The following is a 23,753-nucleotide window of genomic DNA, read 5'->3' on the forward strand; positions in this document are numbered from 1 at the left end:
TTTTTTGTATACAGATGAATTTGGTCTGCATATGGCTGGGCTTCATTTAAGCAGTAGTCTCCAGCTTGTCTTACACCACTCTATACATATAGCAGTTTTGAGATTTTGATTTTTGAGAACTGAATTTAACTCAGACCAAGCTCAGCCCTTAACTTCTTGCTTTCTCTCACTCGTGATCCCAAAATAGCAACCATACATGCATTTTTAGAATAATCCTAAGGACTTTTAGAGAGAAGGATATGCTTACTACATACACTACAATATAGATGTGCAATCAAATATATTTTTTCCACAGGGGGAAGAAATATCCTTTAAATAAGGATATTTAAACTATAATTAAAGCAAGGAAATTAATGAAACAGAGTGAACTGGGCCATAGTACTTCTTTCTAAAAGCAGATGAGAGGGAGTGGTTTTGACTTCAGAGTCTTTTTTTTTTTAATATCAGGGATATCTTTTTAGCAGAGGAAATGGGTGTATTCAATGTGTAAGTGTCTAGGCACCTGTTACTGCTCAGGAGCATTAACTTGTACTTCATCAGTTTTGCAGTGGCTATGGGAGAGTAAATCCCCCAAAGTCTGACAGTAGAAGACATGCTAACATGTGAATTTTATTGCTTACACTAACTTCCTTGATGGGCTTAAAACTCTTCCATGGATATTTTTAATGTAGGTTTGGGAGGTTTTTTCATACAATAAACCAGAACCATTTCTTATCTAGATCACAAATCAAAATGCACACAACATATCAGACATTCTCAGTTAGATCCAAAGTGTTTCAGGTACTTATGGCTTGTCTGTATAACATGCACTGTCTCAAACTGAACTGCCCTAAATTCACATAATGCAGTTCTTTTGAAGTCATTATTTAGGGAAATATTATAATTGACAGTAACAGTGGATCTAAGTTCACTGGAGGATGATTCATGTATAAAGAGGTTCATGTGCTTAACTTCACAATTTATACAGTGTTAGGTACACCTGTAAATGTCAAGATCCATAGGAATTTCTCTTCAAACAAAAGGTTCTTGAATATGTTAAAAACTGGAACACAACATCCAATGACACATTGTCCTATAAAATTTATTTTTAGTATAAGCATTAAGAAGGAAGAATGAAAGTATTTAAACCAGAGACTTTTATGATTTTTCTCTGTGCTATTACTTATGTCTTCAGCACACTCGTAATTTCGAAATGGCCAAACAGACTGTCGAGTTTTCTCCAGTGTTTTGTTTCCTGAACTGGGATGTGCCATGCCAAGTTTCAGTTTCAGTAGATTATTTTTCTCTTTTACCACTTACCAAGTTGTAAATTTCCCTGAAGGGAAAAAAAAAAGTTTATAATGGAAATGTTGACACAACATTCAGGATAGTATTGCAAATGTAGCGCTCTGCTACAAATTGTGCTGTAATGATTTATACTGTTTCCAATAATTTTAAAATTATTTTCAATCACAGCCAAGTCCTGCATAATATATGAACCTTGAAGTATTCTCCAACAAATATTAGGTCACTACACATTTCAATTTCCCACTCTCTGTTTAAAAGGCTGCATCTGGCAGTTAGAAGACTAAAACCTCAGTCAACAGGTATGGTTTCATAGATTCATGGTAGAATATTATTTTCACCCAGTAGCCTTCTGTAAGTAGGTCATTCACTTTTACATTGCTCTAAAACATCACTGAAGAGCTTCCTTATACAGTATCTCCAGCAGTTGACTCTAAAAAAAAGTTGCACTAAACCTTAATGCTTAGTATTTTATTACAAAAACTTTTCTCACTTGCTGATCTACATGAACTAGGAAAGACTTTCTTAATTTATACAGGAGATTAAAAAAAAATATATATATATTTTCTTCTTCAGGATAAGGTATTTTTAGAAAATTTTCCAGACGGGCATCTAATGCAACATGTCACCCACAGGACATGGAAAAGAGGATGTCTAGACCTCTGAGATGGGTCATGTTTCAGATTTGGGTAATGGGGGGGTGTCTAGTTGGTGCCTGCTTGAGTAGATGCTCACATTGGTAATTACCTTCTCCTTCCTTGTGTGATACCCTATGGTATATACTCTACAGTATTTTGTCATGTCATACTTCCAAGCAAAGTGGTGCTTGTTAGCCATAGATGAGAAAACCATCATGAGTAGTGTTAAAACTTTGACATGGTGAGTGGCCTTTGGCAGAATGGCTGAAGACAACATGGAGAAACCATTTACATGAGTTTTACGTCCCTATGTGTTATCACCTAGTCCTTTAAAATATATTCCTCACAACATGTTACATTTACAACAAACTCAGTGGGAGGAGAACATCTGTAATTTGTTCATGCTGCTTCCATCCCTCAGACTATGGTTGCCTCAAACACAGCCCTCTTCCTCCAGACCAAGGAACTGTTCCAGCCAATGAAGGACTGATTTGTCAAAGACTGCCTGTGGTGGTGCTTCCATCGAGGCATTTTAAATCGCCCCATATTGGACGAAAAGCCCAACCAACCCCCCCGAGGACGGCGTGAGGGCCCCCCAAGCGGCGGCAGTGACCATTTCCCCTCAGGCCGCCTTCCCGCCCAAGGCGCCCCGCAACGGCCACCCGCGCGCACCGTCCCTCAGCCCCACACCGCCGCCGCGTTCGCGGCCTGCCACCGCCGCGGGCACGCGCCTCCCCCCAAACTTTATTGCCTTTTCCCCCCTTTCTCTCTCTCTCTTTTTTTTTTTTTTTCTTTTTTTTCTTTTTTTTTTTTTTTTTTTTTTTTTTAGGGAAAAAGGTGGGGGAAGCTCAATTTCCCACTTGCCAACAGCAGATAAAAAAGTGGGGAGGGACCTCTTCTGTCACAGCCTATGTAGATTAACCTTTCAATTAGCTGTTATCAGGTCCTGTGTCTTAGCACCAGTCCTAGCAATCTGCGTCCGCTCGGCATCGAGAAGGCTGGAGGTCTGGGGTGGGTTTCTGTTTTAATTTCTAAATTAATGGTAATTGTTCGTGTGGCTCCCCTCCCCCGCCTCTCCCCGCCGTGAGCTGATCGCTTGTGTCTGATCTGCCCGTCCACCTTTTAGTGTTTTGGAGTGAGAAGAGGAGCCCCGCGGAGGAGGAGGAGGGGAGACAAGGTATTCTCTCTGTATTCATCTTCTTTTTTTCCCCTCTTGCGAAGGGGCTTGGAGAAGGTAACTGGTGCAATCAATCCGCTGGCTGGGGATTCCCTCCACCCCCTCCCCGGCTCGTCTGGCTCTCCTGGCTGGGTCTCTTCAGTGTGTATGTGTTTGGGGAAGGGGGTGGGGGGAGGTTGTGTTGTTGTTGTGTTCCTGGCTCTGGTTGCAGCCAGGAGAGAGAGCAAGCGAGAGAGCGAGCGAGAGACAGAGAAGGAGCGAGCGAGAGAGAGAGAGAGAGAGGAGCCGCGATCGCGTTTCAGGGGCAGCACATTCCGCAGGAACCGCTGCTGCAGAAACACACACAGGCAGAGAAAGGAGGTCATTGCAAGCAAAGGGGGGAAAACCTGCATCGGAGGTTAGATTCCCAGGAGTTTACGTGGGGGATAATAGGGGGCATGCGATGGGTTTTGTTTTGCATTGGGTGACAGGCTGCAATTTGCCATAATAACCCCCTTTCCCTCCCTTCTCTTAGCGCAGGGGGCTTGTCACTAGGCTGGGTACTTTTTTTTATTTTGCATTGGAGGCTGATGCACGTGTTTGCAGACACTTGTGCTTGGTAAATGCATTGCAATGCTCTGCGTTTTGCAGGGGAGGGGGAGCAGCAGCAGGAGGTGATGGCTGGGTTGGATGGCGTGGGGAGAGGGGGAATGGAGTGGCGGAGGGAGGCAGGGGATGGCTGAGGTTTTTGTGTTGCATGCTCCCACCCTGTCTTTCTGAGGCGGCAATTGTTCCTTCGCAGACGGGGTGACAGAGAAGTCCCTGTGCTTCGCATGGCGAAACTTGCAGGAACCTGCATGTGGCTGGAGAGCTGGGAGTCATTGTCGCCGTCCCCGTTCCCACCCCCTCCTCTCCCTCCCTCCCTGCGCGGTGCGGGGTGTGTGTGTGTGTGCGCGCGCGATAAGCGGCTGCCAGTGCCAGGCACCTCGGGAGGGCTGCGCTGGGAGCGCGCTCTTCCATCTCGCCCGCCCGGGCGAGCGGCAGGATCCGAGGCACGCGCGTGACGCTCAGTATTTAAGGCTGCTTATTAGTGTGTGTTGCGCGCCCGCCCTGCCGGGCGGGTTGAGGCGGCCGCCGCTGGTGTCTCTCGCTAGCGATCGCCCTCTCGAACAAACTTCAGGAGCGGGTGGGGCGGTGGCGGGTGGGGGAGGGTAGCGAGGCCGGGGGGCCCGGACGGACGGCAGTGGTAGCCAACGGGAGGACGGGCCTGCGAGAGCTCTCGCCTCCGCTTGCGGCGGGTGACCAATCGCTAGCGTTCGAGGCCCAGCAGCGAGGCGGTCCCTGCGGGTGTGTGGCGGCGGCGGTGGCCAATGGCGACCTCCGGCCCCGCCCTTTCTCGCGGCTAGGCGGAGTCGAGCGCGGAGGGAAGGGGCGTGCGTCGTGATTGACGTACCCCGTCTTCCAATGGGAGGGACAAGCTGGTTGCTGGGCGGAACAGGGCCGGTGTGGGCGGTTGACGGACGCGGGACCGCGGCCTGTGAGCGTGGAGCGGCGTGCGCAGGACGGCCCAATGGCGGGCGCCGGTGGGCGGGGCGCGAGGGTAGGTAAGGTTTTAATGAGACTCCATTGGGCTGTAATCAGTGTCATGTCGGATTCACGTTAAGTACAACAGGGCGAAACAAAATGGCGGCGTAGGTGAGGTGAGCCGAGACGAGCCGCGGCGGTAGGGGGAGTCGCGGCGGCCGCCGCCGGCGGCGGGGCAGCGCGGCAGCGGGGGCAGCCGCCTCGGCGCGGTCTGGCAGCGGGAGCAGGGGAAGAGCCGGCAGCAGGGGGAGCCGCTGCGGCGCCTGGAGGAGGCTCCTCCCCCCGCGGCCCCGGTCCCGCGGAGGTGAGTGGTACCGGGCAGGGGGGTCCCCTCAGCGCGCCTCCCGCGGACTCGGCGGAGCGGCCGGCGCGGCCGCTGCCCCCGGCGCCGCCCGCCCCCGTGGGGTGGGTGCGAGTGCAGGTGCGCGCCGTCACCGTGTTCTCCTGGCTGCCCTTTCCTGCGGGGTCGCCGTGCCCCGGGGAGAGGAGCCTGCGGGCTTGGGGTTTCTGCCTTTGAGATGAAAAAAATCCCCGAGTAAGGCTTGCAGGGTTTAAAAGCCGGCCCCGGCTCAGCGCAGCCCATGTCAAATACAACAATGCCTTGGCGCTAGGCACTAGGCGTTGCAAATCTCCATGGCTTGGGTATACTGCAAAAATTCTAAGTAAGTTGGGGAGGGGAATATTGAAGCTTCTAAAGCCACGTTTCAGAAGTGATGCTCACACCATATTTTCTTTGCCCAAACCTCACCTTTAGCATTCTGTCACTGAGCATTGAAAATAACCCGCTCTGCAAAAAGCAAAGGGATACCCCTTCTGTTGAAAATCACTGTCCCAAAAGGAAATGTTTGCAGTGAAACCCTCTACCCAGGTTAACTGCTGGCAGTGAATATTAGCTTCCAGTGCTCCCTGATGTTCTCTAGTACAGTATTTTTAAGTGCTCTGAACTTCCATGGAAGAGGGTGGAAAGGGTGAACATGGGTGATTTTGCTGGTGTCATGTTGTGCTGATGCTGTTTCCTCTGGTGGTGTTTACCGCTGTCATGTTGTGAACTGCTTTTTAGCATACAATCTTAAACTAGCTTGTGGGGTTTTGCAGAGTGCAAGTGTATCAGTTTGATTCACATGTACCACTCTTGCTTCCTGCACCCCCAAGTCTTTTGGTGTAAGTTTGAAGTTACTTACTATAATGTCTCCTCATCTGCCTGTTTAAAGCATGTGTAGGTGTTGTTGCCTGTCCTTGTTACAGTTGACAACTGTATGTTGTATAAAGAATGATACAATAGCTGGCTTCGTGATCTGAGTATTTTTAAGTGTCGTGTGCTCTGAGTCCTTGCCAGGATCTGCTTTCTTTCTGTCTCTTTGTAGGTGTCTGTGTTTTGCAATGGGGAAACAAGTTTCTTGCCTCTTTTGCATCATTAATTGACATAGGGGTGGAATACAGAGTTGATTAGAGGCAGAATTCTAAGTAATAGCTCGGGGGAAAGAAAAATGGCAAAAAGCTTACTGAGTGCAATGGCAGTCTTCTCTTCTTCCTTCTCTTCTGCTGCAATCCTTACCTGACCCTGATGCTGCAGCAGAGAGCTGGCCTGCTGCTGCTTCTCCCGAGTGTGTGCAGAGCAGGTAGGAGGGAGCAGAATGAAATTGTGCTTCACAGGTCACTGGCAGGTTGCACAAGTTGCTGTCATCTCTTCCCCCTCTCCCATTTTCTTTTTTTTTTTTTTTTTCTGGTAGGTGTGTTAACCCCAGGTTTTAAAAGTTTAACTGTATTTAAGACAACCAAAGCAAATTTTTCATTTAATTTCTCCAAAAAATACTTTAGGTTGTATTTTGTGAAATGCTTTTGGATACTTGTGTAATAACTTCTAGTTTGTTTCTTTGGAGATGGGGTAGGAAGCATAACTATTTTATTTAATTTTTTCCTGACTACACGGCTTGTTTTCACAATCTGAATCACTTGGAAATAATTCCAGTTACTAGTTCAGTCTGAAGAAGACCTTATTACGGGATTATAGGATTACTGATGACACCTAAAATAGACACGTTCACTCAGTTTATTCTTTAATTACAATCAGATGTACAACAGGTGTGTGCTTTATGAAGGACATATTTGCATTCATTCTAAATCCCAAGCTGAAATTTTGCAACTTCTTTGTATTTATCTGATAATTTATGGATTAGGTAAAGGGACAAGCCTTGACTAGAGATGGCTTTTCATGTTTTAAAGGTAATGTATTGTACTTAACTCTTCTAATGCTTATGTTCTGCAGCTCTTCAGAAGCTGATTTAGTTAACAGACTTGGTCAGTAATATAGTGCAATCAAACTCTCTCAAGTGGTCTTATTTTCAAAATAAGATACCACAGAGTCTGGAAGCTGAAATATGACATACTACATAGAAAGACCTTAATGACTGTTGCCATAAAACTTTGAAGTGGTCCTGTGCACTTAAGTCTGGCAAATCTAATCAGTGATCGGATGGGTACCATTGAGGGTTTGATTAAAAGTTATTTAATTATGAGGTGAGGAAAATTAATAAATAGATGTGAGTGCCTGCTACTAATTTATAATCACTCTTTAAAAAAAAAAAAACCCAAAACAACGTTATTTCCTCAAAATCTGTTTCGGTAAGCATCACACTTTTTATATTAAATGATGTATGACCACTTTTTTGTGATCTGGTGAAATTAAGTTCTAAACTTAGAAACTTGAATGTCTCTTTGAACTTTCGTGCGTTCCCTTACGCTGAATCTGGAAAATGTGTTTCTAAAGTAGCTTTGTCTTTATCCAGTCACTTAGCATGTATATGTATATGTCTCTGTATTGCCAATCTTGGATCAATCTCTCTTAGATTTATTTATGAAAGACCTTTTTAATTTAAAGCTCCAGGATCACTGAGCTGAACTATATTGCTGGCAAAGACGTTTGTTATTAAGAGGTTATTTGTAATCTTACATAGGGTATACCTTGCTGTACCAGTTGAGGAGGTCAGGGTGCTACATTTCAAGCACATATGCAGTCAAAGTGGCAGAATAACAGAGACTCTAGGTTGTGGTAAAACAATTCAGAATTTGGATTGGATGAGCTTTGCATGGTTTCCTAAAGCAGAATGAACTTGGATTCCGTTGGAAGGTGTGAATTTAAGATGTCTTGATTTTCCTCTTGAAATATCCTGTCCTGAGTATTGGAAACTCTATGCTCCTGCTGATACAGTCAACTAGTGTTGATTTAGTAGGCGCTAGTATGCAGGAGGTTGTGTTACGTGTAGGTAGTTTCAAGTAAATAAGTAAAATGTAGTTCTGAATGTATACTGCTGTGAAATTCCTGTACCGAGCTGCAGACTTTACATGAAGATACAGGTTTATACTCACCTTTTGCCACAGTCACTGCCCAATAAAAATTCCTTTAACCCACAAGTTACAGTATTTATGCTGAAATGTGCATCAGTGTCCAGGTGCTTGGAACAGACCCTGCACTGTGTGTTCTGGAATTTAATGAAAGTGATGTGGTTGCTTTTATGAAATTTATTACAACAGTACTGCAGTAGGTTTAAAAATGAGGCAAGTACGTCTGACTCAGCAAATGCAGTGTTTGGCATGTAATTAAGTACGGACTATCTTCATGAAGACTCATAGTAGAACTGTCTAACTTCTAAACCTAAAAGTAGCTTTCTAGGAGTCTGGGGCTTTATATGTAGCTACAGAGAACTTCCAAATCTATAGGCAGAGCGTATAAAATAGTCTCAATGTGAACGAGTCTCCACTATATATAGTGTTCTGCTTTGTTGTATTATTGTATTTTCAGTGTCAGAGTTGTGAGAGAGTTTGTAGGATTCATAATACCATGGAAACCTTTTTCATCTCTGTATTTGTCTGCATTTTGCAGCTACAGTGTTATTTTGAAATTATCTGAAAACAGTGAATATAAACAATGCTGTTAGGGAAAGAATGGCTTTTGCTAGCTGGATTAAATTAAAATGTCTGTTTACAGAACAAGTTATTGTTTTATTACAAATACTTGAAATACACAGAACTGTTATCAACTATAACTTGCATGCATACGGGCTGGAAGCAAGAAACAGGATCCAATCTATGTAGATCAGTGAGGTTCAGTATGAGAGCCAATTAAACATTCAGGCCCTGCATTTGTATCACGAATGTGTCTTTTCATTCTGTCAGTCAGTTGAGCTTTCATATTTATAAATCTGAGAATGCTTAAGTTTCAATCAAACCTAAAGAATGACATTCATAAAATTAATGGATTGATATTTCTACTATTTGGGTATAGAACAATTTTATACTCACCAATAACCAGCTGTTCTTTTGTTACTAATCCTGTTGTGTAAGTTTAATAATGTGTGAAATGTGATCTGGAGTTTATATATAAAGAGATTATTTGAGGGAGTAGAGGGAGAAGGTATGGGACCAAAAGTGGGTTTTGTACTCATCTTCACAGTTGCAGAGGAATCTTTTTTAACAACTTGAAAATAATTTAGATTACTGCATCAATTCAGGTTATTTCCTATTTATAATTTACTTGAGTTTTACACATAATTGAAATGCAAGATGACTTGAATAAATGAATAAAAATGAGGTCCAAGACTAGTGTAATCATAGATATTATTGTTAGTTATAGGGTGCTTGCTGTAGCATTATAAATCTAGTTTCAGAATAACTCAGTTTGGCCTGGAAACTGGTGAATCATCTACTTCACAAGACAAACCATTTATTGAGAATTAAGATCATCTTCTGGTTTTTATTTATTTTCCTTTGATTTGAAGTAATTAGACAGTTCTGTTAATGTCTTCAGTAGTTCTCACATTTCATGGCAGAAAAAAATGGTACCTCAAATATATTTATTTATTCATTAAGTGAATACTGTATTAGTTCAATTTGTCTGGCCTTTTGTTTGTTTGTATTTTTTAAATACATTGTCCTGCAGAATGAATAAACTCCTGATCAAGATATTCTTTCAAGTTTCTTGTATAAGTTTTTGTAGCCACTGAAGTTTCTATTGAAGTGTTAGATTCCATAATAAGTTAAAAAAAATGTTTGTTAAACTGTGAGTCACCAAAACATATTTTGTCAATGTGACCTCTTTATGTGTCTTTATGCTGACAGTATATTTATGTGAAAATGCCTCTTGTTACTTCATTTCTGTTCCTGAGAGTTTCTATCAAAAATGTATGCCTCTTTACTGCACTTTACCTTAGAATGAGAAGTGCCTTTGTGATTCCTTTCTGTGTTGTAGGGTACCTAGCTATTAATGAAGGATATAGTACTAGTAACTCTGTTCAGATATTTTGTTTTTTATTTTTGGAGTTGTATAATCAACATATGGCATGCACTTAGAGACAGCATATTGTAAGAAGTGGCAGTGGTTCATAACTTTGATTGGTCAGAGGTTGGTTTTTTTTGGTTGTGTTTTGTTTGTTTGTTTTTAGTGCATGTATAATCCATGCAGATAGTAATTTTCTTATACCAGTGGGTCTGGAAATGTTTTGTAGGCAGTTTGTTTTAGAGAATATTTTCAGATTTCTGGCTGAATGGAAATCGTTGAACAAGTCAGTAGTAAGTTAAGTGCTGGGGTGATGGAATTTAGGGAGACTAAATCCACTGGATGTTATGAGAAGTGAAAGAATTTTATGATGACTTGTTTGGTGTGGGGTGGGAATTGGTGAAAATTTTATATAATCTCACAAAGATTTTTGCATACTGCAGCATTTGCAGTATGAATGCATAACTGAATGCATTGTTTCTTTTTACTACTTCAGCACTAACTGTATTCTCTTCCTGCCTCTTATTTTTCCTTTTTAAAGGTTGCACAAACTTTCTTGTAAGGATATACCAGTGTCATCACAAATGAATCCTTTCTACCTTTCCATAACGGTAAAGTAATTGGAAGTTTCAGTCACCAGTTATTTCCCTGCGTCTGCTGACTCTTCAGGATGGATATTTTTGAGATGCATCCAAGTAGTGTGTGGAATCCTTTAATTTGTGTTTGAGGTGTGAAACAACCTCTGAAAGATCTACCTAAAACATTAAGGAGGAACCTCTATGGGTAACCCTTGGCTGGAAGCAATTACTGGTCAACCATGGTAAAACTTGCCAACCCTCTTTATACAGAGTGGATTCTTGAAGCTATACAAAAAGTTAAAAAGCAAAAGCAAAGGCCTTCTGAAGAGAGAATATGTCATGCTGTTTGTGCTTCCCATGGATTAGATAAGAAGACTGTTTCGGAACAGTTGGAACTTAGCGTTCAAGATGGTTCTATTCTTAAAGTTACCAACAAAGGCCTTGCATCATACAAGGACCCAGATAATCCTGGACGGTTTTCATCTGTTAAACCTGGAACTATTACTAAATCTGTTAAGGGATCTAGAGGAGCTTGTAATGAGCTTCGTAATGTGGATTGGAATAAACTCTTGAGAAGAGCAATTGAAGGGCTTCAAGAACCAAATGGCTCCTCCCTGAAAAACATAGAGAAGTATTTGAGAAGTCAAAATGACCTAGCAAATATTTTCAACAATCCTGCCTTTCAGCAGAGGTTACGTCTGGGGGCCAAACGTGCTGTGAACAATGGGAGATTACTGAAGGATGGACCTCAGTATAGGGTGAATTATGGCAGTTTGGAAAGCAAAGGAGCTCCAAAATACTCCAGCACTTTTCCAGCTTCTCTTCCACCCGTCAGCCTTCTACCACATGAAAAAGACCAGGTAAGTTTGAAAAATGAGAGCAAATGTAATAATGCAAAAATGATTCTGGTGGTTCTTTGTTTGTTTACTTAATGCAAAAATAATGAATCTTCCTGTTCTTTATTTACCTGTTTAAAAGGATGTAAGTGAGAATGAACGTCAAAGATCCATGCAGAATCAGTTCTGGTAAAGGAAGTTTACTTAGCTCCCTGTGTCCTGCTGTTCTGCATAGGATAGTTTGCTCTTTGGATTTTCAGTAGATAAACAGAGCAGCAGGGAAGAGCACAGCTGTATGTTCTCTTCTAGGTGTCAGATTGTTTTGTCTTGCCTAGCAGACTGGTGTTGCTGAAATCTACAATGTGATTTGTCTGTGGCCTTTTACTTTCATTTTATGCCAAGGTGTACTGATTTTCTTGTAGTTTCAAGCCCACCTGAAATACTGCAAGTAGAACTCTTGATATTTAAGACTGCTAGAATTATTATTTGTAAAGATATGTGTATGGAGATACTTTGTTTTAAAACTATAGTTAATAGGAACTGGAGTTGATGTAAATATTCTAAGAATATAAGTGAAGGTGTCAGAGTGACAAATTGAGCTAAACTGCAGAATCTTCCTATTTCAGTCTTGTTTGACTTCTGCACGGGTTTATTTTTGTTATTACTTGGGCCTTGTTTTCAGGATAATTATTCACAGGGTTTAAGCCTTGAGGGAGATGGGGGGTGTCAATTAATGTTTTGTTTATGAAAGAATAGTGTCAAAGACATGTCTGTGGGCATTCTTTGATCATTCCATATTTAGTATGGTGAAGTGTGTTTTGAATTTTCAGTGTACTTGTGGGGAAGGTAGCTACCTGTTACACTTGAATTGGGTTACTTTGAATATTTGTAAGTTGGTGGTTTTTTTGTTGGTTCTTTTGTTGGTTGGTTTGTTGTTGGGTGGGGTGTTTTTGTTTTGTGTTTTTTTTTTTTTTTTTTCCTTTGGTGGTGGTTGTGTTTTCTTCCCTCCCTCCATTCTTAGTGGTAAAGTTTGGTGGCAGTTCTCTTTGGCATGGAATAACCCAGACAACTTTGCTGTTGTAGAGGTGCCGTTAATGTCTCCTTCTCGAAACTGCATGGCTCTCATTTTTCCTTCAGCTGTTTGTAAGGTGCTGAAGGGTGCAGAGTAGAAAGTGCTTGTGTTAGAAATAATTAGTGATGTCTACAAGAATGGTTGCTTGTGGAACTGTTGGAGGTGACACTACAGATGTTCGTAACTGTAGGTTGATTTTTCTGAGCTTCTCTAAATATATGGTAAATATGAATGCTTTTATAAATGGATATCAATTTCAGTCAAATTGGACTTCTTGGGTATTTGAAGGATGCATGGAGCTTCAAGCTCAATAATCAGAATGAAAAATCGGAAGTGTTGATTACTGCTGTAGCCAAACCCTATAAAGATTTAATTACTTGTAGTGATAAAGCTGTCTTAAGTACTGTCAGAGATTCTGTTGTAATTCAGATACTCTAATGATGTGAACAAGTTGAATGCTAGAGTACTCAGCAACCAAAATAGTTTAATACTGTGATGCTTCACATGAATTCTGTGGAAAAGAAAATCTCCCTTGTTAGGCTACCTCCTGGGACTGGCATCCATTGCAGGGAATGTTAGTTGGGTCATGGTGCTGAAAAAAATGTTACTGCCATACTAAAGTACTGGTATAAGGATAAATCTGTCTTTTAGAAGTTAGCCAAAGAAATCTGTTCTCTAACAAGTGTCTTGGCAAGAAATAAGCTTTCATTTGGGTGCCTCAAAATTAGCAGTGTGACTTGGGTGTTTAAACACTGTTCAGCATGAACTTTTTCCTGACAAAAATAGTTTTGATGTGAGGTTGGTGAATCAGTAGTTGCATATGTGTGTAGTGCACTACTTAGTTTTACTAGTTGTGGCACAGGTTATGGAGGAAACATAGAGACTTGGTTTAAATATGGGATTTGTGCTGGTCTTCAAGCTGTATGGCTTTAAACACACTTACAGAACAGTACTGAAAGGAAGTGCACATTGGTGCCTCTGTGTGACTGCATGTTCATTTGAAATTGATAGTAATTCATGAACACTGCAGGAAGACTGTTAGGCTATTTTTATTGGAAGTATTTAAGTGGCAATACAGGGCATGTCAAGATTATTTATTGAATTTTATACAATAAAATGTAGCCAACTGGCATCTCTCAGGAACAGCTAGTCTTTGAAGAGATTGGTGTATTTTAAAGTTCCTTTGGCTGTTTATATAGCTAGCACAAGTAAGAGCTGCTTGTTTGTTTGTTTTTGTTTTGAAGTACTAGAGGTGAAGTTCAAGTATCTTTTTGACTCTCCTTGAGGAGGAAAAAGAGCAGGAGGATGTGCAGGAATCTGTTTAGATGACCGCAGAAGTTTGAATAATTTTGTCTTTTTTAATGGATAATTAACGTATCATCAGGATGAGGCAGTTAGAAGATTTAGTGCATTTGAAATGCATCAGGTTTCTCTGGCAATCTGAACTTTCACCCTCATAGTACCAAATGCAGACTGAATTTTTCTTCCTGAGTGAGTAAAAGGTGATCAGAAGAGATACAGTACTGCCTGTGTGGGGGTTTGTTTTTGCTTGTGTTTTTTTGGTTTCTTGTTTTTATGTGCTTTTTTTTTTTTTTTTTTAACTTCTTCTCCCCCTTCCACTCTCAGCTCCTTCCTCCCCTTCTCCCCCTGCCCACCCCCCACTCCCCCAAGGCATCAGAATATCTAGTGCACCGAGAAGATAGGTACTATACTATTGCATGCAGTGCCACTAAAGTTAGTTTTGCAGGCCTGAAGCCTTGACTGTGTTATGAGGGTGTTGAGTGTTTTGCATTTGATGAAATACTTGCATGGAGCAGGGAGCTGAAAGTGCTAAGTTTTCCTCTTGGTGGTGATGATATGGAGGTGCTTTTCTCCATATTAACTGGGTGATCCAATGCAACTAGTTGTAGTCATCTTGTTTCATTAGATGTAGAAATAGCTGCAGTTAATTACAGCAATATAGCTTGTATTGCCATGTTTCTTCCTCTTATCCGTAGGCCTGGAAGGAATCATTTGTGTTAAAAAATGGTGTTTCCTTTAAGTGTTACCCTGACTTTTATGGATTTGGGTAAAGGTGTGTCAATTCCAAGTTAGAGAAAGAGGAAGTATGCAGTGCAGCGGTTTGACTCTTCCTCCACCCCTTTCCATTGCCTAGTGTGTTTGGAGGGTTGCTTTTTCACTTCTGTATGAAGAGATGCAAGTATAAGGCTCATAAGAAGGACAGATTCCATTGGAAGGTCAGTAGCTGTCATCAACTATATGGTGTCGAGGCTGTACGTGATATAAAGCATAATGAGTAGTATAAATTACATTTCAAAAAGACATCCCAGTTACCCTATATTTTCTAGTGGTTTCATTAAGGTAGATGTTTACTTGATGTGGACAGGTAACTTGAATCAAAGCTTTTCAAAAGATGCCGGTTTTGAAGTGTTAAACTGGTGTGCTTGAAGTACCAGTCTCTGGCCAGAGATGGGGCCACTGTAACAGTGAAGGGAAACTGAAAACAGTGGTGTCCTTTAGGATGAAGAGTTACAGTGTTATTTGTTTGGTTGTTTTTTTGTCCTTTCCTGCAAATAAAAACCAAGAACCACACACATAAGAAATTGAAAAAAGAAGGAAATTCATTGCTCAGTGGTTTGATCTTCTGTGCACTTCACTATATTGCAGTGCATAGTTAGTTTTAACAATTTAACTGCTCTTATGTGTTCTTCCTTATGTTCAGAGTATCTTGCATAGATATCTTCTCTCATGTGCTTCACACCTTCTCTCACCCAGCATCTTCTGAAACAGGCTGTATGAGTATGGTAATCAGAAAATGCAGTGTAAAAACTGATAACGTAGTAGGAAAGGGTGTGAACTGAGAGGAAAATCAACCTGAACATGTTGAGTGAAGCCTTTGATCCATTAAAATACAGTCCTGTAAATGCAGCAGTAAAATGGTGTTTAAAAGGTAAGGTTAGTCTTTAGATGGGTGTTTAATTAATCTTTAATGGTGTTAGCTGTAGAACAGCAATATTGGTGGTGTGTCCTGTGCACATGTGCACTGTGGTGTTGCTTTGTTTCCATTGTCACTTGGACAAACACAAGGAAGATTTTGCAATTTGGGAAGTACAGGAAACCTACCAGGTCTTAGGTGATAGCTACTTTCTGAACGCTATAAACCCGAAGAAGTAGATATTTATAGGTTATAGGCTTCATTTGTATGTGGGTTTCATTTACCTATTTTTGGACATAACTTAAAAGAATAACCCCAGCTTTAAAAGGCAATGGACATTGTAACAGTTTCAGAAGAGTGTGGGAATGTGGAATATATCTGAGTGGTTACAGCTTTGCAATGTTCAGAATAATTACTTAGGTAATTACTGAAAGTATACTTCGAAAGATGCAGTGCAAATAGAGATGACTTGATCCATATTGCTTTTTCTTCGTTCTCCTGAACACTCTTGAACAGCTCAGCAACTGTATTAATGGTTGTTTCCATTTGATTCTTGGCATGAAAATTTTTATTAATCCCCCTTTCACTTTCAGTTTGTCTTTCTAAGCTGACTTTCATGCAAAACCAAACTTGTTTTATTAATTTTTCATACCCTGATCTCCTATCTAATTTTGTTTTCACTGGCCTACGTACATTTAGCTTTTCAAAGTGTAACTTGGCATGGGTTGAATTTCAGTTTTCTGGTATGTAGCTTGTGCCAGTGCAGACACTGGGTGTTCCTCCTTCTGTCTTTCAGGCAAAGGGCCAAACTGTAGAGAATTGCTTTTTTGGCATCCAGGCTCCTCCCTGCTCAGTTTTTCAGCTTGCTGCCTTCTTGTGGGTAGGCAACAAGAGACTGTTGGCTGACATTCCTTTGCTTGCTCTACCTTGTTCCCTCTGGCCTCTAGACTTTCCACTGAGCAGAAACAGAAAAGTTAGTCAGAAGGGGAGTGCTGCAGAATGTATCTTAATGATTTACACATAAGGGGTTATCCATAATGCCTGACTTCGGAGCTGGCTTTATGTGGAGTCTGTTTCTCTTGAGGGTGAGTCTGAGCACCAAAATGAAGTGATAAGTAAGTTTCTGTAAGAGAGTGTCTGCAGTACTACAGTTGAAGAGACTGTAGGCAGGGGTATGAAAAAAAGAAAAATCCAGGCTTAAACTTTGTCAGTTCATAAAACACTACTGGCTTTAGAGGCAACCTGTGTTGCTCTTCTCATAACATCTTCATGGTGAGAAAAGACTGAGAAATGTTAGGGTTACTTCACAAATGCTGTCACATTTGTGCTGCTTCTCTCAATTCACAAGGTATCTTATTTCTTAGAAGGGTGGCCAGCACTACCTCAGTGTGTGTAGCTCTTGCCCTTGAAGTTCTGGGATGATTGCTAAGGGCTGCTGTGTGCTCTCATTTCTCTGCTGTCCCTGTATCTTCTGGAATGCTAAAAGTACCAACTCCATGTGTAAGCCAAGTGAACACTTACAAGTGGATCCTAATCACACTTGGGATACTGGTGCTTACCAGAAACTGGAGAATGACTTACCCCATCTTTTAGACATCTAAAACTGAAGTGGGAAAGTCTTGTCATCCCATAGTGTGGAGAAGCAACTCATACCACTGTAGATAGATATATTGGGCTTTGTTGTATTTTATGATTCAGCACATTTGGATCAAACCAAGAACCATGCTTGTAAAAGTTTTTTCTTGAATTGTATTGTGTGAGGGAAATTAAAAACTGCTGTTCCCTAAGTTAGCTTGTCCTGCTTCTTCATAAGGCATGGCAGAAGGGGTGGTTGGGTTCCAATTTCTGATGTCAGTGACTTGGTTTCTGCAAATGGATAGATGGCTCCTGTAGAGCCACCAGGGAAGACCCTACCTATTCATCCTTTTTTCCTCAAGGTGCTTATTTTGGAATACAGTTGTGCATGATGTGGTCGTGATTCTTGTTTACTGCAAGGAGTGATTCCAGACCTTATACTGCAAGATGTTTAATTGTAAGGATTGCTAACATTTGATTCTCTTGATAGTCTTGCTTCAAAATAAATTGGTGTGAGTCCTGTATTGAAACTGGCAGCAGTGAGTTAAAGAAATCCTGTGTAGTTCTAGCAGTTGTTTGTGTTTGTTCATCTATGCTATTTTCTGTGAATTCTATGTTAACTGGGAGTGACATTTGATTCCTAAACTACAGTTAGAGGTTTCACTTGTTGCATTTTTCCTCCAAGATTATTTTTTCTTTAACTGCTCAGTACATGGATATCTCCTTTGTCAAGATTTCTTCTAAAATGTAGAGATACCATAAGTCTAACTTACATCTAAGGAGAACTACCTTGCATATTTTCTCAGTGCTGTATCTTTAGCTATCTTAAGTGCCTTTCCTCTTCTGTGTTCAGTAATAGTGATAGTCTTGACTCTGGAGTGTTTTTTCTGTGGCAGTTGAAATGTGATGGCACTTCTGTGTTGTTTTCTCGTTGTTGCAGGAACTTTGTTATAAAACAGGTGATGAAAAGCCTTGATAACTTGTAGTTGAGGTTGTCTGCTATTTTTTGTCATAACTTTTTTCTCAAGATAGATCTCTAATCAGCTGTAGTTTTCCAGTTTGGTGGTTGGAAATGGCAAAAGGCTGTCACTTTTGAAATAATTTCAAGCTAGCATTGTGAAAAGAATTACTCAATTGATGTAAGTCTTCTTTACAACTTTGAATCCATTTATGGTCCATTAGCATCTTCTTTCAAAAGACAACTCCATTCTCTGCATTCAGGACTACATTTGTCTGGGTATTAGGACAGACCCATAGTTCTTATGATTGTGAGGGCCTGTTTCATGTCAGGGTACTAGGACTTTCTGGAACCAAATGGAGGGAATTGCTGTTGTATACTGGAACAACAGTATTAGGGCTCAGATTGTGGCAGTAGAATTTCGAGGGTGACACACATCAAGTCAGTTAGCACTTAACTGACAGATCCAACGCTGTCCTTTGTGGTTACCTGATAAGAGACAAACCAACTTTTAAACTAGTATGATTTCCTTTGGTTGCAAAATCGCTTGTGTGTTTTTCCCTGTTTGCTTATATACCTCCTCATTGAGGGAAATTATAACTGGTGTCACTTAGATTTATTTTTTTATCCTCCCCCCTCCCCTCCAGGTTCTTGCAAGAGTCTGAAGTTTTGAATTTGCCCACATAGGCAGCCTTCTTAAAATATGAGTGCTGTGAACTGTTAAAGGGATGTCTGTGTAGTCAAATCCAAGGCTGCTGCACTTAATTCTAGGTTTGTGTTGATTATTGTGACTTCAGGTTGCACTGTAGAGAAGATGTTAGATGAGGAAAAGGTCCTTGAGGGGAGGGGAAACTGCAGACTTGTAAATTGTCAACTCTTGTGTCTTGTTTCTGCAGTAATAGACACACATGTGCAGTAATTTCTGCTTTCTCAAGTGTTTTGGCTCTAGAGGGGCAGAGTGTCCCATTTATCTCTCCTTGTGGTGGTACAGCCCATCAGTTACCAAATAATGTGCTATTAGGTGGAGTAGGCTTGAGACTTCTGTTTTTAATTATAATCAGGACTCTGGTACAGAAGAAAAGCTGTGTGTGATCTCAGCAAAGTTGTCTGGGAGGCATGGCTGATGTTTCCTCATCTAGGAAGAATCCTTTGTAGAAGTGGGGACTAGCATAAGCTGTGATAAATTTACCACACATTTTCCACATGCTCTCAAGCATTTAATTTCATCACCAGTGGTGTTTTGAAGTTGGCTTCAATTTCACAGCTCTGTTTCTTCCAAAATGGTGAAAATGACTGACAGTAGTTTTAGGAATTAATTTTTATGTAACGTCCATCTGTCTCAACATCAACTAGTGGTGTTTGCATTTGGCTTAAGAGGTAAATGTCAGTGGCACCTATGCTTCAGATGTTGAGTACACATGGTTCTTGATGAGTAAGTAGTTACAAGTAACAGTTGAAAGGAGTATAGTCAAGGTAATTTTATCATAGATGTGTAGAATTTCATTGTGGTTGTGTGGGACTGTTGTATTAAAGCACCACATTCAGCACTATCTATCGGTGATTATAGTGAAGATGGAGACTGCTATTTTTCAGCTGTCAAAAGGATGATAGGTAACAGACAAAAGTTGCAGCAAGGGAAATTGCAGATAGGTGAAGGGGAAAATCCTTCGTGGTGAGGATGGAAAGACATACGGAACAGGAGCTTGGAGTGGCCATGGAATTTCCATCCTCGGAGGCGGTCAGAGCTTACTAGGCAAGGTCTTGAGCAACCTGAGGGAACATCTGAGTCAAGTCTTGTTTTGAGTGATAGGTTGGGGTATGTGGTCCAGAGGTCTCTCTCAGCCTAGAGTATCCTATTTCAACTTGATTTGAACATTTGTCAGCTTCTTCTAACCGTTGGCTAATAAAACAGAAAGTATAGTTTCTTTATGCAAGGCTATGATGATCTGCAGATAGTTGCATCAGATAGCCAAAACTTAAGCCACAGGAGTTTTAAGAGGGATGGAAACTTCACCCAGGAAAACCATTGCTGGAGAATTTAGAGTGTGTTTATTTTTGGTTTTTGTTGTTAAAGTTTCTTTCGTAAGTGCATTTTGTGTGTGTTGCTTTAAGAATAGTGAACATTCTGATTTCTGCTTTCTTGGGACTCAGAGAAATCTGGAAAAATAAGAACATAGTAGGTGAACTTTCAGTTTTATCTACCAGACCTAGGAGGCTGGTTCTGGAGCCTGCTAGGCTTCACTTAAGTTCCACGATTATCTTGTGTGGAAACCTTATCTTGTGCTGCTTGGACAACTGTTGTCCTTTATATTCATCTGTAAAAATGTGAGTAATGCCTACCTTTCAAGTACTTCGGAATTCTCTAAAGTGCTTAGGATTAGTGGATAATGAGCAGTAGTTAGTAAAGGGTTTATACAAAAATACAGTTAAAGGGTAATGAAAAAGGCAGTGTTTGAGCCTAAAAAAATCCTCAAGACCAAAGTAATCTCCATTATAATCATTGAACTTAATAGTAGTTAGTTAACAAGTTCTATGCTTGTAAAGGCTGCTGTATCCCTTCCTTCTGTTCCAAATTTAAAAGATACTTAGCTTTTATTTCCTACTTTTTCTCTTTTGTCCTCTGAACACTAGAGTGGCTGCTGTATGAATCAGGTTAACAGGAATATATAAGAGGTAAAGGAAGAGTATAGTGTATTGACCCCTGCAAGTATTTGGTTATCAGTCAGTGTATAACTGTGCATGTGCAGGTTTATATAATAAGCAGTGGGGTTATACATGAACGTGGTATTTTGTTATCTGAATAGTCTTTGTCTGCCTTGAACCATCCAGCGCTCTCCCTTCTTTCTTTATCCAGTTGTGAAAACTGAATGTTGCTGAAAACTTGTTAATGTTGTTTTACAAATATTAATGCTGCTTTAATATTGGAAAATTGGGTAGTGAAACCAATTTCTATTTATTTTGGCATACATTCTGCTGATTTAGCAAAGCAGGCTTTCATTCAGATGTTATCGATGTTTTTCTGAAGATATAAAAACTGTAGATAAATCAGTCAAGAAGCAACTAGAGAAAACCACTCACAGGGTAGATTCTTGAGTTAGCAGCACATGCTGTGTGTATACAGAATGGTCTGTTACTGTGCTTGTTACACATATGCTTAACTACATGAAAAAGTACTGGAGCTCACACTGTTTTAGAGACCAGTGACTTGTTCTTCTGTGGCCATTTTAAAGAATTCCTCTTGTTGGATCACTTGACATGCATGTCTGACATATTCTTGAGGAAGGAAATTATTGGTACTTACGTCTTTTAATGGTTCTAAATGTTCTTAAATTTTAAACTACTACATTTGTAAAGGTGACAGCTTCCATTGTAGTCAAGCAATTCCTCCTCTTTACATCTATGCATTTAACTTTATTCTCTCGTGATTAAAAGTCAAAGTTATTTTACCCTGCATAAAACATGGAGTGCAGTAGCTGTTTAAAAAAAAAAATAATCCTGGCTTCAGCTCATCTTTCATTCATTGAAAACTATTTAAGAACTAGGCATATGAAAACATGAGTTCTGTTCTGGGCTTTGCCACTTAGAATTTAAGTGAAAACAACTGCCCATCACCACATTATGCATTTGTGCACTGTGTTTAAAATGCACAAAACATGCAGGCATGTTTCCACTTTTCAGTAGAGAGCTTCAGAAGTCTTTTCTCATCTGAACATGGGATGGATGGTAGGAGTCTTATTTGGAATAATAAACCGCTGGAAGAATCTTACCCTATGTTCCCAATTTCCTACTACTCTGAATTCAAGATGGTACCTCAATTCTGGCTGTGAAATTAAGCAAATAATTGTGGCTGATATTCAGCCCAATATTGACAGATTTTGTTTTCTGTTTCCTAGAAGATACTAGTGGTGGGAGAGGGATGTACTATAACTTTGTTTAGTACCTCTCTTTCTCATTGATATCGCTGCCTTCTTAAGTAACATTTTCAACATGTTTATTAAGCCTCTTCAGCCTGTTACAGAAAAGGTATTGATAAATTTTAATTAGACTAGAAATAAAACTCATTTCTCTGTTTTTTATGTTAATAAACCTGCAGGAGTTGACTTTGAGAAAATTACTTTGATAGCTGGTGGTTATATTCTGTCTAAGAAACAGAAAAAAAATGCTGGATGTTCAGGCTTCATTGTGTGAACATGCCATATTTAATTTTTTGTACGTAGTTCTAAAGAGAACTGCCCATAATCTGCCAACATAAAACTGAATCTTAATGATTTGTATTGTTTCTTTCTAAATACTGTGTTTGGATGTATTTTTGAGAAACCTCTGAAAGATTTGATTTCTAGAGAAGAGCTACTAATATATCTGAGGACAGTTTGATTTGTTGTCCTGATCTCTGTCTGGTGGTAAAATTCTAATTTGCTCGATGTTTTGCTATTACAAGTGAGTCAAGCCAAAATAAGTGAATTGCTAATGTTCTTAGAAGTTTTATGTGGAATTTACTTGTTAAACTTGTTGCCTTCAAATTTAGTATTTTAACGTAGTGTTAAGTTAGAAATACCTTTGTGTTTTTAGTTGGAGAAGAGAACAAAAGTAAATTGCTCACCCCTGTGGTAGCTAAAGTGGTTTTACCCTTGAGTCTCTTAATTTGCTTTTCCTCTCAAAATGTTAATCTTAGTTTTTAGCAGATTCGTGTCTTACCTTTCAATTTCTGACAACAGCCTTAATAGCAAATTTTCTCTTCTCACCACAACACATGCATTTTGTTTACTTCACTGTTACTGATATTATTGCAAAGCTAGCAGCTTTAAATAAGGTTAGCTTTTGTCTTTTATGTGCACAGCTATAATGACTCCCATTGTTATTGCTTTCTTATGCCATGACAACTTGACTTTTTTCTTTTTTTTTTTTTTTTTTTTAAGTATGTATTTAATAGATTTTACCAATTAGAGTAGACATCTGTTTGGAGATCAGTAGCAATCAAAATCACTTACGAAGAAATTGTTGGCTCATGATGTATCTAAAGTATTTCTGGAAGTTCAGCTTCTTTTTAGCTGTTGCTAAGAGATAAATTTTCATTGACATGAGGGATGTGAGGACATGTCAGCATGCTACCAGTTGTTTTATAGGCAGATAGCTCTGCCGCCTTGCAGATGGTTGGAAAAGTCTTGGTAGTGGGTAAATGTGTGCTGATTATCTCATTGAATTAAGGTAACCTTTTGTCGTTCATTGAATTCTGCAGACCAGGCACTGAGCAGCTGCTCTACTATTGAATTCTGGATTTAGTGAATACAAAGATTATGCTAAAGGGTATTTAGTCCTGTTCCAGGTACTGAGCATTAGCTTACTGTAAGAATTTTTTTATTTAGTACCATCTTCAGTGTGTTAGTAATCAGGGCAGTCCAATAAGACAGTATCTTCAACATTTTGACTAAACTGCCTTTTCCAATTTTGTTATCACATTCTTGTTGTTATTTTCAAGCTTTGGAAGTAGGTTTGAGAGACTGCAAAGAGCTGTAGTTTTTTCCTTCATCCTACTTTTCTCCCTCCACCTTTCTTAAAGTGGTGCAAAGGGAATTAACTCCTGTTTCTGCCCGCTTTTTGTATTGTTAGTTTTGGGTTGTGTTTTGTTTTGGTGTGGGGTTTTGCGTGGTGTTCTTTTGGTTTTGACTGTTGTTGTCTCTCTTCCCCCTCCCCCCCCATCTGATACAAGCTCATGTGGCAAAGGTCACTTAAAACTAGTTTATAGTTAATTGATGGTACTTGCCTCAAAACCAGTTCAAACAATCTGATGAATATAAGGTTCATAAATACAGCTGTGTATTTTGGATTACATATGTCAGTGTGCACCTCATCTATTGGGGAGTATAT

At 40.3% G+C, this 23,753-nt stretch overlaps 1 protein-coding gene across 9 annotated transcripts in view; it reads left to right on the forward strand.

The window, feature by feature from the left end:
• Positions 1-2,803: 2,803 nt before the first annotated feature.
• KAT6B (lysine acetyltransferase 6B) overlaps positions 2,804-23,753 on the forward strand; it is a 120,213-nt gene continuing 99,263 nt past the window's right edge. Inside the window, exons 1-2 of one of the 9 annotated variants that reach the window (XM_032982036.2) lie at positions 2,804-2,933; positions 10,476-11,372. In XM_032982036.2, coding sequence (XP_032837927.1) covers positions 10,752-11,372 — 621 coding nt within the window. In that variant the 5' untranslated portion in view covers positions 2,804-2,933; positions 10,476-10,751. The other 8 variants (XM_032982035.2, XM_032982033.2, XM_032982037.2 and 5 more) reach the window with 8 other exon arrangements.

Source organism: Tyto alba, unplaced genomic scaffold, assembly GCF_018691265.1.
Source record: "Tyto alba isolate M040663 unplaced genomic scaffold, T.alba_DEE_v4.0 Super-Scaffold_1, whole genome shotgun sequence".
NCBI lineage: Eukaryota > Metazoa > Chordata > Aves > Strigiformes > Tytonidae > Tyto > Tyto alba.